Source organism: Panthera leo, chromosome B1, assembly GCF_018350215.1.
Source record: "Panthera leo isolate Ple1 chromosome B1, P.leo_Ple1_pat1.1, whole genome shotgun sequence".
NCBI lineage: Eukaryota > Metazoa > Chordata > Mammalia > Carnivora > Felidae > Panthera > Panthera leo.
The window spans coordinates 76,112,716-76,132,000 of record NC_056682.1 but is presented as its reverse complement, the minus strand read 5'-3'; the positions used below and the strand labels follow the sequence as shown (position 1 = coordinate 76,132,000).

The window sequence follows — 19,285 nt, the reverse complement described above, 5'->3', positions numbered from 1 at the left end:
AAGAAAAAAGTTACAAGATTAAGCTGAAATAACAACACTGACAACCAACCAAACCAAAAAACACTTAAAAATAAGGGGAGGAAACTGAAAATTCTTGTTCCTTTAGTTGGTTTTTAAAGGCAATAATAGCCATAAAACTTTCTATAAGATAACTAGAAAAATTAAAACTGTTTATTGGATATAGTTCCTCAGTGATTTTATTTAATAGGATTTTCTGTGCATACATCTATGTTTTTGAATTTGTCTTTAGACATATGCAGTTCAAAATAATTAGCTTCGAATTGAAATCTTGAATAATACAGCAATTTAGAAAAATCATGTATTATTATTTTAAAATTTCGGGGTGCCTGGGTGGCTCAGTCGGTTGAGCGGCCGACTTCGGCTCAGGTCATGATCTCACGGTCCGTGAGTTCAGGCCCCACGTCGGGCTCTGTGCTGACCGCTCAGAGCCTGGAGCCTGTTTCAGATTCTGTGTCTCCCTCTCTCTGACCCTCCCCCGTTCATGCTCTGTCTCTCTCTGTCTCAAAAATAAATACATGTTAAAAAAAAATCTTTTTTTAAAAATAAAATTTCTACTCATCACAAGACTGAGGATCACATGGGAAGCAGCGCTCGCGCTCTCTCTCTCTCTCTCTGGCAAAGATGACAAAAGCTAACTCTCCCAGCTTTTCATCCTAATTCTGCTTATATTTTGCTGTTCGAAAACCAGGTTCCCCGTTCTCTCCTGCCAATCCTGTTCCTTCATAAAGACTACCTTTGTTACTTTTTATACATCTTTCCAAAGAAACTACATATGTGAATGTGTGTGTTTTAAATAAACAGCAGCTAAAATACCACGAATGCTATCTGTACCTTGCATTTTTCACCTAATAATAATATCATAGAGGTTGGTAGGAGGTAATAGGTGGTATGTTTCCTTTTTAATTAACACACAATCCTCCACTGTATTGTGGATGTACCATTATTTATTTAAGCAATCCACTGGAGGTTACTTGCAATATTCTGTAGCAATAGCCCTCCAATGGGGTGCAAGAATAAGCCCTTGAAGCTCTGAAAATTGTGCATACGTGAGTTAAGGGGCTATTTTCAAAGGAGATAAAAGATTCACAGGATAACCTGATTCCGAGTTCTGTGACCCAGAAGGGGTTAAGAACAACAGTGCCACAATTCTCTTACCCAGTTTGCTTTTGTTTCTACAGTAAAAAAAACCACAAAGCATCTCAAAGAAGAAAAAAAATCTCCTACCCAAATCTAAGGAAGGTCCATGGCATTTCTCTCCACCTTTATTTGCAGTATGTATTCTGCCCTCCTTCTAGGCCCTCACACCAAACCAATTATTCTACACCTGCTGCCAAACAAGTAGGCCCCTTTACACCTATATCCGCATGGTCTTCATTACTGGGCTGAGAAAAACACTGATGATAATGTAGTTTTCTGCCCATTACCTGTCTCTAATAATATGCTTGTCATCATAATTAGTTTCACCATCCTTGGCTTGCTTTTCTGTCATTTCCTTCCCTTGAGTTCTGTTAATAGCAGAAATTGGCTGCTAAACTATTATTCTGGGCTGTGTAATGGAGCTGACAGCAAGGCATTCTGCCTCTTTTTTTTGACAACTGGGTATGATTTGTAAAGGTGTGAAGAGGAATTGCTAATACTTCTCAGCTCCATTACATTAACCTGGAAGGCATTCTACCCAAGAAATGAATCCAATATTAAATTGCTTGTTTTATGAGTTTTCCTTTAATAATTTTTCTAATCTTTATAATGTTTTCATAGCTCCAGTATTTTCTGATCTCTATTTTCTGAGATTAATATGGCAACCTCATTTTATGAAAACTACTTTATTAGATTTTCTTTATTTCTGAGGGAAAGAAAAGAAGGAAAGACATATTTGTGAGTTCCTCTTTTTCTCATGTTCTCTCCCAGTTTCTGGCTAATGCCAGGATGATTGAGTAAGGTTTCACAAAGAGACCATAATCCTTTATTTACAAAGACAATGCTATTGATATACCATCAAAAAGTCACAAAGCCCCAAATCAATACACAAACAAAAATCTCTCTGCTGGTTGAGGAATTCATAGGTGATCCTAAAGGCCTCTGGAGGACAGTAAGCAGGGAAGCAATGAGGTCCAATGTACACTCTAGAAAAAAATCCCTTGGGAAGCCATGATATGGAGGATGATAGGTTTGACACAGAAGCAGGGGCTCAATTTAGGAGGCCACTGCAGTAATCTGGCCAGAGTCCTAATGTGGGGCAGCAGAGGGGGGATGAAAATGAGAGGAAGACTCAAGAACCACTTAGAAGGCTAAACCAGCCAGCAGGAGTTGGTAACTAATCGGATGTTAAGAGCAAGAAGTAACAATAATAACTACTACTTAATGGGCACTTCCCATGTTTCAGATACTGGGACAGGGCTTCCCTGCATAATCACATTTAATCCTTGCATTACCTCCATGAGGAGTTATTATTACCTCGTTTTATAGATGAGGAAACTGAGGCACTGTCAGGTCAAGTAAATTGCCCAAAGTCACACAGCAATTAAGTGGTAGGCTCTGGCCCGTCTCACTCCAAGTCCAAACAAACAGCCACTGGGTGACAGGTAGGAAGACTCAAAGATGATCTCTAGGATTCTCTAGGGAAGGCCGGGTATATGATGGAGTTACTATGGGATGTGCAGGTTAGAAAGAAGAGAAAGTAAATGTTCAGTACAACTCCACAGTTGAGAGCAATGGTTAAAGTCAGGGAGGGCAAACAAATTACACATTTTGCTGAAAGACTGCCTAAATAATTAAATGTTGTGCAGTGAAGCGGGAGAAATCAAGAAACAGAAAAGGCTGAGTATGAAGCATGAGACTATATTCATGTGGAATGTATATGGTTGACCTTCTTTTTGAAGATGACTATAATTATCTGTTTGATGACATGGAATAAATTTTCAGCAGTTATTAACCAAGTTGCCATCCCCACAGAATCCAGTGGTTTCTACAAAAGGTGGTATTTCTTTGGGCTGTACCATTTCCACCTCTTCTCGGCTTGCTGTGGTTGGATTTACCCATCCCTGTCCCACCCTGAACTTTGTAACACCAAAAAGGTTTAAGTAAGAAAATGACATAACAAAGACTTGAAAAGTTTTCAAAGTGTTCCCTGGTGTAATGATTCATGAAAATGTTGGGTAGCAACATAATGTAATGAAAAATATACTAGATTTAGAATGAAAAGACGGAGTTTTGGGGCACGTTGGGCGTTTTAGTTGGTTAAGCATCTGATTCTTAATCTTGGCTCAGGTCATGATTTCATGGTTCGTGAGATCGAGCCTCACGTCAGGCTCTGTGCTGACAGCACGGAGCCTGCTTGGGATTCTCTCTCCCTTTCTCTTTGCCCCTCCCCTGCTCTTGTGTGTGCTCTCTCTCTCAAAATAAATAAATAAAACTTAAAAGAAATACAGTTTGAATCATACCTTGAAAACTGTTAGTGTTAGGACACTGGGCAAGTTACCCATTGATTTCTCTCAGTCTCATTTTCTTCTGGAAACTGAGGACAACAATCCCTTGCAGAGGTTTACTACAAGTATGAAATTAAATGATGTATGTCTGGGTATCTACCACAGGGTTTGGAACATTGCCGAATCTTAATATATTCTAACATCTTTCCTTCTACCCCTTATAGACAAGATGCAAGCTATAGCCAGTTTAATGTGTGCAGGATAAATATTTAATAAATATGTTTGTTATCACTTAAAATACACTTGTGCTGTGCAGAATTTGGTTTTGAATCACAGAGCTTATGCCATTTTGATGCATGTTAAACATTTATAAGATGACAGCTAACCTTTTGAAAATACTATTAAGCTTATATGTTCACAAAATTTACCCAAGTAAACAGCAGTAAAAGAAATCCTCAATGACAAGTAAAGCAGCTTACTCTGACAAATCAAAGATAAGCTTTATGATCATATTCTCCATCTGAACAGTGTGAGGAAAGAAAACATACTCTCTGAATTTCCTCTTGAGAAATTTAATTGTCCTGATCTTGGCAGGAAACTTACAGCTGTTGTATTTTATTTACAAAACTTTGCATTCCCAAGGGAACACGTTCTGTGAAGATTACTGAAAAAAAAATTTGCAACATATGGCTGGGTCCTCCTCATTCCTTGCTTTGCTCTTGCCAGAGTCCGTCCCAGGGCTGGCATCTCTTCTGGCACTCCCAGTGAGGCTGGTTCAATCTGAGGAGCCTTTCTGGGGCCACTGCATGATTTCCCATCTATGAGAAATTTCCCCTGCATTTCCCTGATGCTTGAATCTCCACCTGCCAAAGCAAGGGAGCCAACCTCACACCTAGTTTTGTCGTTAGACCGAGTCTGCTTATTCCTGGCTCATGTAACAGTCGTCAACATGTGTCTCCCTCTTTCTCCATCTCCATCTCCCCCCATCCCATATTTTCCCTTCCTTCTCTGTCTCTATCTCCTACCCAGCTCCATGTTTCTTAAACTTTCTGTGTTTCTATCTTCTATATATACACATATGCATATGTGTACACACACATACACAACTCAATAACTTATGTGTTAGAAACTAAAACAGCAAGTGCCATTCAAGATGCCCTCTGAGGAGTTTACACTCCCTTCCACTTCTGATTTTTACTCACCCAGAACCATCTCTGAACCAACAGATTCTTCAACCAGGTTCCCGGGTGGGGTGGGTAAAACATCGTCATCAAAACTGATGAGGTCGATGTCCCCTGAAGGCTTGCTTTGCAGAGCTGTAACTGTGGAGTTGGCTGAGGGTCCTTCTCCCAGTGACCTGAATGCTTTGGCCTGTGACGCCACTGAGAGTCGGGGAGGAATGGTGACTGGTTTCAGCAAAGCTGCAGGGCCGGGGTTTTCTAAGGAAACCGATTTCTTCGGCAACAAAGGCCGAGGAGCAGGAGTTGGAACTTTCTTCCCACCATCAGGGCTCTCGGCCACAGGTCCCCCTCCAGGAATCTCAGGATTAACACTTCGTATAAGGCCAGCATTTGGTTTCTTTGGCAATTCAGGTTTGGTTACTGGGATGCTCCCTACCTCTTGTGGTGGAGGGTGTGGGGTGAGCCCCTCCCGAGAGGCCACCTTGAGTCTGTTTTCAGTCCAGGAGTCCCATTCTCCAGAAGCTCTGTTAGCAGCTGGTTTGGGAGCCACTGTGGGTTTCCCTGAGGGAACAGCAGGTCTTGGGGGGAGTGTGCGGGGAACAATTTCTGGTTTCACAGACAGTCCCGAGGTTTCTTTATTTGTCTGACCCTCAAATGCTTTGATTCTTGAAACAACACTATTTTGGCTTCGTTCTGTGTTCATAATGTTCATCACTGCCTGACTATCCAAGTCGTTGGTGCTGTCCAACAGAGACTGGGGCTCGCTCGGGGAGGATTCCCTTTCTGTGGCCACAGGGCTAATTTTCTGGTGATTTTGCTCTTTAATGTGACTATCTCTGGCTATTGGTCTGAGGTTGGCTTTTGATCTTGGTCTTGGCACTGGACATCTTGGAGCACTGGAGTTCTCTGGACAATTCTGTTCTTCAGAAATATCAAAGACTATTAGAGGTGGCACATCCGTTGGATGATCACTGGCTGAGACCACTGAGGAAGGATGGAGAGGCTTGAGAGGTGCCTGTAGTGCTGACAAGACCAAAAGCAACAGAAAGAAGTTGCACCATTATAATTTAAAAGAAAAAAAAATAGAAGATACACAGATTTTTAAAAAATATACATGTAGAATATCAAGAGATTTTGATTTCCTTAATTGATAAAAAGTAATTCCAAAATCAAGGGGGAGATGTTTATATTCAGCTTTTCACAAGAGTGTTCTTCAAGTTGTATTTATTCATAAAAGAAATATTCATTACCAATTATTTTAAAACACCATTAAATTCTTGATTCTCAGTAGATTTATCACGCAAACACTTTCTCTCTCATCAGGATTCCAACATTTCTTGTTTTACTTTTCCAAAGTAACATACTCTCATCTCTGTTATTCGAACACAATGCTTTTTAAAAGCTTAACAGGACAACCACCTTTAACATCCCATCAAAGTTACATTGATAAATATAACATCCTTCTCAATGGGAATTCAGAAGATTAGCAATAATACAACCATAAGTTAAAAGGATGATGTTTTTGTGATATGAACTAGGGTGAGTCCCAGAGACGGAGCCTGCGGCTCATAAGAATGATCTACTGTAATAATCACACCAAGTCAAAATAAAGAAAGCATACAGTGATCACAGTGACTGGGAAGCAGAGCTCAATGAATTATGCACAAGTTGCAAATTATTTTAAAGGCTAGAAGCCTACTGATTACTTTCCTAGAACTAGGTCAGAATTAGGGAAGACAAATTACTTGCACTACTTTGAGGCAGATGGTTGTCTATTTCATCTGAAAAGTCAGTCTGAGTTGCAGAAGTAATTGTGTGCCTTGGAGTGGCAGCAGCATTATTATTATTCGTAGTGTTAACTTGAACTTGGTTGATTTCTTTTATGACTTGTTCATAAGATGGTGGGAGCTGCAAAATAAAGAATGAAGATTTTAGACATCTATGGACAAATAGCCAAAATGTTAAACGTCTCACTTTTCTTGTCTTTGAACTTAATTTTAAAAATAAAATGTAGGGGTGCCTGGGTGACTCGGTCAGTTAAGCGTCTGACTCTTTTTTTTTTTTTTTTTTAAGTTTTATTTATTTATTTTGAGAGAGAGAAAGACAGAGTGAGTGAGTATGAGCAAGGGAGGGACAGAGAGAGAGGAAAGAGAAGAGAATCCTCCCAGGAGGCACAGAGACTGCTTGCGATTCTCTCTCTCTCCTCTCTCTCTCTCCCTGCCCCTCCCCCATTTGTGCATGTACACATACTCTTTCTCTCAAAAAAAATAAACATTAAAAAAATAAAAATAAAATGCAAAGAGATAATGTGATACTTATTTACCTCAGCAGGAACCAGCTCACTGGGCCTCCAAGGGCCTGCTGCAGAAGGTGGGGGAAATCCCAATCCTGGGGGTGGAGCTCCTGGAAACCACGAGGCTGGCCTTAGGGGCTCAGCTGCCACAATGGTAATCTCTGGGCGCCTAGCAGACAAGACCTCAGTGAGGGTTTGCAGGTCGGTAACAAGCTATTGTCTATCTGCAAATTGTCAAAGATTCATGAAAACAACCACCTCTCCCCCAAAAGTTACATAAGAACTGCCATAATCACAGAAATGACCTGGCCTGGGCTATCAAGGGAGCAAATGACAGTCATCTTCTAGGACTCTGGGCCTCAATGTTAGAGATGTACCCTCGCCCCTCTTAGCTCTTCTTTGGTTGATAAGGATAAGAACTAACTAGGCCCCATACAATCTCTTCATTCCAGGGTTCTACTGTCTAGCCTATACCACAAACATAAATATATGGCAAGGTAGAAAAGTACACCAGTGAAGTACAATTGCTTAGTTTTCTGCCATTATAAATTATATATTCAGACACGATACCATATAAAAAGAATATCCTTTCCTCCTCACCCAACTCTACCCCAATTCAAAGTTATCTTTCCTTGTTCACTTCCAGACCGTGACATGTGTGTCTGTGCTCCTGGTCAGTTTTGTATATGAATTTGATCATTAATCTTTAATACTGAGGAGCCACAGTGATTCACCATTTTCTTAATCTGATTCTACATTCTCACGTTTAAACTTAATACTCAACCTGATTTCCTAACTAATACCAACTGTGTGACCCTGGGCAAATGATCAACCTCTCTTAGCCTCAGTTTTCTCATCTAACAAATAGGGATGATGACTGATATCTGCTCTACCTTTCTCTAGCACTCTACAGAAAATAAAAATAAAAATAAAAAGCACTGCTATTATCAAAACTGGGCATATACACACATTCTCATGCTAGCCCATAAAACAGTAGAATCTGCTTATTGATTAAATGTGAATTGCAATACCTAAAAACCCCTGCTTACAACTTTTATTTGAATAATAGGAGTTACTAGTTAATAAATGTTAAGCACTACACATGTAATAATCCTTATGACAGCCTTGAGATAGGTATGATTAGCAGCATTTAAAAAAAAAAAACAACTTTATTTTTAAGTAACCTCTACATCCAACATGGGGCTCAAACTTATAACCTTGAGATCAAGAGTTGCATGCTCTACTGACTGAGTCAGCCAGATGCCCCTGATTAGCAACACTTTAAAGATAGGAATACAGAAGCTATAAAAGGTTGAGCAGCTTGCCCAGGGTCACACAGTGAGAAGGCAGTGAAGTCAAAATTTGAACTTGGTTATGTCTGACTCTAAAATCCTCATTCTTCATTACTGTATACTATAGTCTGTAAGAAATGTGAAAGCAGGGTCCCTGTTTTATAAAATTCCACCCATCTATTTATCCACCTGTCCATGCTTCCATCCATTCTACCATCTGTTTGTCTGCCTACTGGTCCTTCCTTTTATCTACTCAGTGACTTCCTCCTTCCTCTTGCCTTCGCTCCAACCAGCCATCCAGCCATTTATCCATTCAGCTGTCTATCCAGCCTGACTCTTTCTCTTTCCTTATTCTTCCATTCAATTTTCTATCTTGTCATCCATTTACTTATGCAACATTTACTAAGTAGCTGGGAGGTACAAAGCATTTCTTTGAAGCAGTTACAACAGTGTTTTACATATACCAGTTGCTTAATAAACATTTAAAAAATTAACTTCAGTAAATAATTATTGCCAAAAGAACATTTTGAAGTTTGTATCGCTTCTTCTCCCAGCAAAATTTCCATCATTCAAACTTATAGATTAAATTAGGAAATATACCGATGAGGTAGAACATTGCTTATGTTATACATTGCTTATGAAAGAGAAATATTTAACTTGCTGACAGCACACTTTGATTTCATTAGCAGAATATATGACCTCTGTTATAACCATACCTCCTATCTCGATGAAGCTCGCTCTGAAAAGAAGTCCGAGAAGCTATAGAAGAAAAAAAAAACTGGTATAGTACAAAATCAGTACATTTAATAAAGGTTTACATTTTTATAGGATACATTATTGGAAAAAATTAACTTATACTTGAAATCAATGAAGATGTACGAATTTTAACATCCATAAGTAGAAAAGCAAATCAAAATTATCTTTTTATATGGCATAAAATTATGGTTATATATTTGAATTACATAAGAAAATACAGATTTCAAAAATTCCTGAAAGCACATTCCATGGTTCTGAAAATAATCTGAAGAATGAAAGAGAAAGGAAGATAGCTATTAAACACAAACTGCCTGGTAAGAGCTTTAGGATGATGACATGAATTACAATGGGCAGAAAAAATTTTTATTTTAATCCATATGACTATACTTTTGTCATGTTTATTTACAACTCTATTGCAAAGAAAGTGAAAGGGGTCAAATTTTCATCTATTTTCTAATTTTTCCAGAATTTTATAACGTTTAAATTGTTCTACTACTTAAATTTAAAGAGAATAATAATGTAAAAACTGTTCAAAACACTTTTATAAACATGTTTATAGTACATATTATATACATGCAGCACAGACTTTTCCTTCAAGCTTCAAACTCAAAAAGCTAGATGGCTGACACTTTCTGCAAATTTTATTTTAAAACTAAGTCAAGTCTTAATCATAAGATCTGGAAAATGGCGTCACATATCACACATATGTGTAACGGAACATTATTCCTATTTTCAAGAAGCACATTCTAATGATTCCTTTAAGAAAATCTTTAAACGCTATACTGCAAAGATACGTGTACAAAGGGGAATTTGTTTCAGATCTAAACTATTTCTATCAGTTGCCTTCATATCTCTCCAGTACTCTACATTTTCAGTTGTTCTGATTTGAAAAGGTTGAGGGTATGAATCCTTTCTTTCTTCCTATTAACTTCTGATTCTCCCTGAACAAGCAGGCTGCCAAAGCCAGGCAGCAGGGGGTGGGGATAGAGGTGGGGGGTGGGAAGGAAACCGAGGCTGGAGTTGAGGCTGTGGCAGCTGACCCTCTGCTGGGCTGGCAAAGTGTCTCAGGAGTCCTAGATTCATACCATTAACTGATATGACTGTTACATTTTTATCAAGAGCTAGACCAAGCTGAGATGCATTTTGTCTACTGGAATACAAGAGGACAGAGAGGCTCAAGCTCTGAGTGGTGCATCTGATTCGTAAGAATGGGTTCATTAAGTCAGAGGCTCAACAAGCGGGCTACAATCACATCACCACCATCACGACAGCCAGAATCAGCGGACACAACACTATCAAAAGACATTATGTTATTGTCACAAACATACCTCTTCCACGGGGCATTTTTGCTGTGCACTATTCATGAGTGCTAAGGGAAAAAAAGAAGGGGTTATAGAAGAGGAAAGGGAGGAAAAAAAGAGTGAACCAGTTGCCTATGCTTTAAAAGGAATTCAGGAACAGGACTGTTCTGCCATTCCACTGTTTTTCCCCAACTCTGCACACTTAGATGGAAAAGAAAACTTGATGTACCAGTTTCAGAGAGTAAAGAAATCTGCTGCGGCAAAGATATATCTGTCCCGACCGGGACATCCACCCCACAACCCCAGTAAAAACAAATCTACCTACAGTTTTTAACAACAATGCAAAAAATAAAGTCTAAAAACTATTTTGCAAAGTCATTCTGCTACTTCAATAGGGATTAATTTTAAAGTATGAACGCAGTATTTAAAAGGCAATCCGGGAGTCTATTGACATTCTCTCAAACCAGTGGTTTTTCACTTGATTCTCCTCCTTCACACCAGCGGTGGTTAGTGACCACTGTTAGCAGAGCGGTCCTCCCATTCTGGAGGTAGCAGGATGAGCAAGAGAAAGTCTCTCAACCTTACTTGCAGATCTCCTCCACATCCTTTGAGAATCACTGCTTTCCTGTCTCCTGCTTTAAATTTTTTTTCCCTCACATTTACTCATCTATGAAATCTCTCTTGATCCTTATAGGATGACTGATACTTTTTGTCAGTGTTGAACAAATTTAGTAGGTACAAACACTTTAGATTTTCATACAGTGTGTCACACTCTTCCTGCTAATTTCTTAACTATCCACTTCCCCTCATTCTCACCTTCCCAGATTACACTGATTTGGTGTAGTTGCTGCCAGGAAAATGCAATTTGCCACCAATGCCCATATAGAGGAACACTTTCCATTTAGTCCCTTCCACAAATTGCATTTCGGATTAAGACCACAGTTAAAGTTATCGTATCATTTTACAATGACACAAGAATTATTTTCAAGCTTTTCTAGTTCATATAGTTAAATTCTAAGTACAAAACAAATTCCTACTCAACTGTTTATAAAAGCCTGAGATCTGGATTTGCAATATTAGCACTAATAAAGAATCCTCCTAAATTCCAACAGGATCATAAGCCAAGAAAGAACCTCAGTGATCATCCTACTCCAATCTTACAGATGAGGAGGCTGTGACACAGAGAGGTTAAATGAATTATCCCAGGTCACACAGTCTATTAATGGGAAGGGCTGGGAGTGTTTGTTCCTTGAAGCAGTTTAACTCCTTTTGGAGCTAGGAGAGCTGGATGTTGATCCTAATTCTAAATAACTCAAAATTATTGACTAAATGATGACCAGAAGAAATAAACACATAGAAGGATTATTATATTACAAGCATCCTTGCTATAGTACCACCTTGCCAATGAAAATCACAATAAAAGAAAATAAGTAACTACACTTGTTTGAGACTGGGTATGAGTTAGACATGTCTGACATGGTAACAAGAACATCTGTGGAGTTGAAAGCTCAATGGCCTTGTAGTCAGAAGTCTGGGTTCACATCTCAGGTCTACCTTGTGAAGCCATTTAACCTTTTCTAACTCAGTGACCCTCCATCTGTAAAATGGGGTTAAACATCTACCATGCAGAGCACTGCTTTACAATTTATGTGAACATTTCCCAACTTACAGTATGCAATGAATATTAGCTGAATCTAAACTTCAGAATACAATTTTCTCTCAAAAAGTTAATGAAAGGAAAAGTATGAAATTCCAGATATATCCAACTATAATACTTTCAAGATTTTTACCCACAGTATTTAGGGTTCGTGAGGATGAATGCAAAATGGACCTCAAGGCTTGATTGGAAGGAGTATCATTATGGAAGAATTTAAAATACAACCAGCGAAGGAATATTGCTTTAAAAATGTGATGAAGTCTTTCTCCTTGCCAGAGAAAGATGACTAAGTATGGGAGAGTAAAACAAACATTTCACTGGGTTGGGGAAGACAAAAATTGTTTGCAACTTTTTCTTACAGAATGGGCAAAAAGTGAAAAAGGGAATGACATAATTATTTTTCATTTTGTATTTACACAGCAACACATGAGGTTATCTGGTGTCCTTGCCTAAACATCCAGGAATAAACACTACCAGCAACTACTTCTTCAGTGTACGCTAAGTAACTGATATATAAAAATTGAAACACAACTTAGTTTTGTCTTTTTTTAAAGATACCTCAAAGGCAGAGTTCTCCCTTTGTTTCATCTCCTCTGTCCTCTTCGCTATGGCCCTATTTCACCAATTTCCTCTTTTTATGCTCCAGTCTGATCTCTCCACTGATTCCTTCACCATTGCCTGCAAACGTCTCCAAGCTTCCTTATCCTGAACAGTCTATGTTCAAATCTCCTCTCTGCTTGACACTCCTCAGCCCTTCCTTCTTGTGTTTACCACCAAATGCCATGGAAGAGCAGCCTTGCCCTGCTGTCCCAACTTCCACATATTCCATTCATTATTTAAATTGAAGTGTGGCTTCCAACTTCAATGTTCTATTGAAACTGCTCTCTCAGAGGTCACCACTGACCACCTAAGGGCCACATACAATGACCTATTCTCAGCTACCTTTGGCTTGTCATTGCTGCAGCATGAAGAGTTATCTGTGGTTCACCTATTCTTTAAAAAACCTCCTCTCCCTTGACCTTTAAACACACAGCCATCCCTGGTTTTTGCCCACTCCACCGTAACTGCCCTCTCCTTATGCTTTGTATGGCACAGGGGCCTTAAGGTAAGCAAGATCCATCATGGAGGATCTATGGGGAGTCAGGTACAAATTACAATCCCCAACACAGAAGTCCTAAAACCCAAGAGAGAGGAAAGGTAAGAAGCTAGTAGACAGGACTCAGTCTCTCCTCCTTATTAGCAGGGCAGAGGTTTTTTTGGGTCATTCATCTTTTGCCCTATGGCTCCTTAAAGGCAGAGCTTGGCCTCAGATGTCACTTCCCAAGATTCTGTCCTTTGTCATCTCTAGCCTGTACGTTTTTCTTGAAGTGTTTAGCTACTGCTGGGTTTTGCCTTGATTACCCCAAATTATATCTCCAGCAAAATATTCTTGCCTAAATTCCAGACCCTAATTTTCTTTTTAAATTCTCTCTGTGCCCTGTCTTCTCCACATACCCACCACTTCAAAGTGTTCTAAGGCATGAATTTTTAATTTTCATATCTGAAGTCCCTCCAAAATACACTGGCATTCCCACATCTTTATAATTCACCACCAACAAAAATAAAATGTGAGAAATGTGGAATATCTTTCTGTATTGCCACCTTACAAAATCTGCACAGCAATGGTTCAAATGTATGCTCTTTAGAACCTGTGGATATTCTAAATTTATACTAAATATTACAAATTATGTTTCTAAAACTATGATACATTCTCCTCAGGTGGTGACCTCAGCTCAAACAATGCAAAGAACATCTAAAAATCCCTTTCTTATGGGCAACTTCATTAAGAATGGAATTGAAACAAGTTCTACCACTTGTCAACTGCAAATCCAACAGGAAGAGATGGGCCTCAGCAGATACTATTTTATTATCCCATCAGGAAGAAGGAGGATTTTCCTTCTCCCTAGCAAAAGCCCAGCCATAACTCAGCCAGTAAGAAGCCACTATATTTTTTACTCCTTAGCTTACTCCCATGGGCTTTTTGTTTATAACAGCCTTCCCATCTCTCTACCTTTTCTCTATAAAAGAATGTTCCTGTCCTTTGTTCTGAAGACTTGCCTATGGTTTTGCTATAGTTTGCGGGTCCTGGATTACAATTCTCTGCTATTCTTGAACAAATTCATTTTTGCTGGTTAAAAAAAAAAATCCCTTCCTTATCTCTGTTTGTAATAGGTAGTCCATGTTCTATTTGAAAAGGGAAATTTGCAGAGACCTATGTTAAAAAGCTTATTAAAATTTTACACCAAGAGCAAGTTTTAACCAACAGGGTTGGTAAAGCTTTAACCAAGAGGTAAGGATGAAAGTACGAATGTACCATTTTGGAGAGAATTCTATTATGGCACTTCTATCTTGAATGTGGAAGTGAGCCAATCTCCACAGGCATTTATATCGTTACTTAAAAACACTGTGGAGAGGTGCCTGGGTGGCTCAGTTGGTTAAGCGCCTGACTCTTGATTTTGGCTCAGGTCATAATTTCATGATTTGTGGGATCGAGCCCACATCTGGCTCTATGCTGACAGCATGGAGCCTGCTTGGGATTCTCTCTCTCTCTCTCTCTCTCTCTCTCTCTCTCTCTCTCTGCCCCTCCTTGGCGCTCTCTCTCTCTCTCTCTCTCTCTCAAAATAAATAAATGATAAAAACACTATGGAAGCAAATGAATCAAAAAGGACAGGGTTTGATATATTTTTTTGCATCCATCAGATGTCTCTACCTATGGAAAATGGTTACATAAAATTTATATTAGATCATAAAAATTGAATAGATTATCCAGATTTTTAAAAAGTTTAGTTATAATAAGAGAAAAACTATTATTCTGAGGAACTGGCTTATCAATAAATGAAAGTTGGAAAGAAAGCTGAAAAACTAGCTGCTTGTCTGAAATGGTTTATTACTCCTCAGAAGAAGTGAAAAGCTACTTTTTTGGATTCTTTGTAAGATTTATCAAATACAATAACTTGCTGGAAATCTAGACCATCATTTAAAATATCACAGAGGAAAATACAGAGCAGGAAAAACCAAACTTACATCTCTTGATTACCGCTCTAATGGATGACAAGGGTCCTTGGCTAGAAAAAGAAAGAGAAAAAAACATTATGTATTCATTAATCCTTTTGAAGAAGAATCATTCATAATGCCAGGTCATTTCTGGGACTCAATATGGCATCAAGCAGCAAGTTTGACGTATTAGTTTCTGGTTTATCCTCTTTACAAAACATAAATTAAAAAAAAATCTTAAATTGCCTTTGCCATAAAATGTTTTATGGGAAATGAGAAGGCTGGTGAAGTATATCTGCAGTGTAAATAAAAATCTGCCTTAAAATTGCTTTCATAGCTACCTACACAGTGCATCTTCCAGTGAAATTGTGGACAGTGCTTGAAGTCAGGCAGCAATTACATGGTACTCAAAAGAATTCTGACCCTCCTTTATCCGTTTTGGTGTTTGACAGTGAATTCCTATCTTCTTATCTCAGATCAAAATATATCATTTTTATAGTAATTTGACCCAAGGATTAACAGCATTTCTTCCTAAGATTAGATTTAAAACATCACCACCTAAAAATAAGTCTTCTGTTGCTTTGAGTTTTCCTCAGTGTCTGGTTGGTCCTTGGTACCTCTGACTATGTGACTTTGCCAAGTCACAGAAATGCTTATGAGCCTTTGTTCATTCACTAGTCAAAACCATCTAGTTGCAAAGGTTTATACCACTAGTTTGTAAGACTGTTTTTTTTCTAATCTTTATTCAAACCAGTTGGACTAATCCCAGTTGGAATAATTTAGGAAAAATATACAAACCTAAAAAATTAATGATAGGATTTAGGAAAAAAAAGCCTTCTTGTTTATAAAATTCTTCACTTTGTTTCTGAATGCTCTTAACATTTAGGCTTATTTTTGATTACTAAATTTATGCTGATGGTAATCTGTATAAATCCTCTTGCTGTTTCTTTTTTAATTTTTTTTTTTTAACGTTTATTTATTTTTGAGACAGAGAGAGACAGAGCATGAATGGGGGAGGGGCAGAGAGAGAGGGAGACACAGAATCGGAAGCAGGTTCCAGGCTCTAAGCCATCAGCCCAGAGCCCGATGCGGGGCTCCAACTCACGGACCACGAGATCGTGACCTGAGCTGAAGTCGGAGGCTTAACCAACTGAGCCACCCAGGTGCCCCATCTCTTGCTGTTTCTTAAGTAGATAAGATAATACTTCAGGAAGCTACAATAACGTATCAGTTCATTATATGGGAGGGACACTTTAAGAATATACTATTCTGCCAGACCCCCACTCCCCCCCAAATTAAGCAAGAGGAGATCTCCAAGGCTTATGAAAGTAGGACAATAATATAAAAACATAAGTGTTTTCAGGGCGCCTCGGTGGCTCAGTTGGTTGAGCATCAACTTCAGCTTAGGTCATGATCTCATGGTTCTTGGGTTCAAGCCCTGCATCGGGCTCTGTGCTGACAGCTCAAAGCCCGGATCCTGCTTCAGATTCTCTGTCTCCCTCTCTCTCTGCCCCTCACCCACTTGTGCTCTGTCTCTCAAAAATAAATTTTAAAAAACGTTGAAAAAGTTGAACATAAAAAATGTTTTCAGCAATACTGATTTATTGTGTTAATTAGATTTAAAAAAAATTCAAGTATAATTAACATACTGCTATAGTAGTTTCAGGTGAACAACATAATACTTCAACAATTCTGCACATTATTCAGTGCTCATCATGGTAAGTGTACTCTTAATCCCCTTCACTGTTTCACCCATCCTCTGACCCACCTCCCTTCTGGAAACTACCAGTTTGTTCTCTGTGTTTAAGAATCGGTTTTTTGTTTTCTCTTCTTTTCTTGGTTTTGTTTAAGTCCACATATGAGTGAAATCATATGGAATTTGTCTTTCTCTGACTGACTTATTTCACTTAGCATTATACCCTCTAGATCCATCCACGTTAGTTGGGTAAGCAATGCTCATTTTTAAAACCAGTTCTTGAAGGCTTGTGTAAACAACTACTTGAAAAAAAATTAGTATAACATAGAAGAGATTAACAGTACTAAAATGCAAATAGGTTGACTGAGGGTTGTAGGAGAAACTTCTGGATGCAAAAGTGGAGAGACTGTATAAAGTAATTAATAGAATCAAAATCAGTACCTAGAGGCAGGGCCAAGAAAGTCAAAATTCCATGTGTATGTCCAGGCAGAGCATGTGGAGTGTCTACATCATTATCTCCTTGCTCATTACCACTGATTTGGTATAATGTTGTTATTATTTACCAGTTTGCTGTTACCTTTGTGAAGGAGGAAGGTGTACTGATTGGAGTGGAACATGGGGGTGTCTGGGTCAAACTGTCCCCCTCCCAAAAAGGACACGTTGAAATCTAACCTCAGAAAATAACCTTTTTTTGGAAATAGGTTCCTTACAGATGTAATTAGTTAAGATGAGGTCATACAGGACTAGAATGGTCCCCTAATCCAATATGACTGCTATCCTTAGAAGGAAACCATGTGAAGACAGAGACACACAGGAAAGGCACCATGTGACAATGAGGCAGAGACCTGCAATGATGCAGCCGCAAGCCAAGAAAGCCAAAGATTGCCCACAGACCACCAGAAGATAGCAAGAGGCAAGGAAGGATTCCCCTATGGATTTCAGAGGGAGCGTGGCCCTGATGACCTCTTGCTTTTAGACTTCTAACCTCCGGAATCGCGAAACAATAAATTTCTGTTGTTTTAAGTCACCCAGTTTGTGGCACTTATTATGGCAGCCCTAGAAAACGCACACGTGGGGTCTTCTGGGGGCTGAGTAGATGTGATAATTAATTGAGCTGTACCTTTCGTGTATGTATGTTACACTTCGATAAAAAGTTGGGGGGCTTATGGGGGTGGCAGAAACCTTGGCACAAAATAATTTTGACTGAGGTCAGCCAAGGTTCTATAATTCTCAAGATTTATAAGCATCATGCTTAGGCTAATTCCATAAACCAGCCAGCCAGCCAGGCAGCTAGCCAACTAACCAATCAGTATCTTAATGTCTAAAACAGCATTTTCCAAACTGTAAAGTTCTCCTTTCTAGGTTTTGTGGTAGGGAAAATAAAGGAGGCCTGTGGTCAAATACATCTCCGTGGGAAGCAGTTTTGGGAGATGCTGGTGTAACTTCCTGGCTGTGTAGTGCATACAATTTCTGTATCTCAAGTGTAGCTATGGATGCAAAAGATGTCTCTTTTTCTCCACCTTTATGTAGAGCAAAGGCTACAGTGAAGGTACCACTCAGTAGTCTTAACAGAAAACCTCATGGGAATTATTCCTCAGCATAAGCTCAGGTTCATGTCTTAGCTGGGAACCTCCAGGAAGGATGGCCACTATGGGACAGTAGACATGGCCATAGAATCACTGATCAGAGGAGGAAGCAGTAGAGCCCAGTGGTTGAGAGAGCTGGTTCCAAAGTCCCATTGTTCATACGTACTCCTGGTGCCTCTACTTGTTAGGTGGTGTAGCTGTGTGCAAATTACTTAGCTTCTCTTCGTGTTTTTTCATGTATAAAATCAGGAATAACTTAACTCCCTCATGAGGTTGTTGTGGAGAATAAGAGGGAAAATCCACTAAAGCATCTTACACTGGCCCTGGAATGAAGTGTGTGTTCAATAATACACTATTGTTATTGCTGCAATTATAATTACTGATGTTTTTTTGTTATCTTAAGGGACATCACAAAACATCTGACAACACATACGACCCTTGACAGGTTTCCATGTTGGGGTGTGATATCACATAGTTTTTATATTTTTCAATCATTTTTTTCTTTGTGATTACTTTGCTCCCCTCTGGTTTCTGTTATTGCAAGAGAGCCTAAGCCTATGCCACTCCATGGCAAAACAAAGGACTGCCAAATGGCATCTTCCCTCCATTCTAAATGTATGAGTCTATGTGCTGGCCCTTGACAGAGTTGACCCAGAACTTCTGCCTTCTGCTCTTCAAGTGCTGCGGCCCCTATCATCAGGTACCTTTGTTTTCCAGAGGGCAGATAAAACCACTCCTGACATGTAACAGTCAAAGACCCACCAGGAGGGAAATGAAGGGTTAGGGGAAGTAAATGGCTTTCAGATTCTGTGAGAAGAACCAAAAGCTGAGGTCAAGACAAAGTAGTGTCAGGTCTAATTCCTGATGATTTATATTCCTCTGGGACTTTGGGGGAGTATCCAGCCATTCAGAGTCCCTTTCTATCCTTTCTTCCCACTGTTTTACAATAAGCCCTTAGGCTGTGTTGTAAGGTAACTGTCTACTACTGCATTTGCACATAGCTTTAATTAATGTTAAAGTGCTTTTAAGAAAGAAAATTGCATC

General features: G+C 39.1%; 1 protein-coding gene across 2 annotated transcripts in view; it reads right to left on the bottom strand.

Annotated features, from left to right (window-relative positions):
* Positions 1-19,285, bottom strand: part of SH3D19 (SH3 domain containing 19) — a 186,525-nt gene that overhangs the window by 41,466 nt on the left and 125,774 nt on the right. Inside the window, exons 3-8 of one of the 2 annotated variants that reach the window (XM_042935315.1) lie at positions 14,990-15,030; positions 10,297-10,337; positions 8,929-8,971; positions 6,951-7,089; positions 6,382-6,535; positions 4,649-5,650 (exon numbers count right to left, since the gene is read on the bottom strand). In XM_042935315.1, coding sequence (XP_042791249.1) covers positions 4,649-5,650; positions 6,382-6,535; positions 6,951-7,089; positions 8,929-8,971; positions 10,297-10,312 — 1,354 coding nt within the window. In that variant the 5' untranslated portion in view covers positions 10,313-10,337; positions 14,990-15,030. Of the gene's footprint in view, positions 1-4,648; positions 5,651-6,372; positions 6,536-6,950; positions 7,090-8,928; positions 8,972-10,296; positions 10,338-14,989; positions 15,031-19,285 lie in introns of both variants that reach the window. The other variant, XM_042935313.1, reaches the window with a different exon arrangement.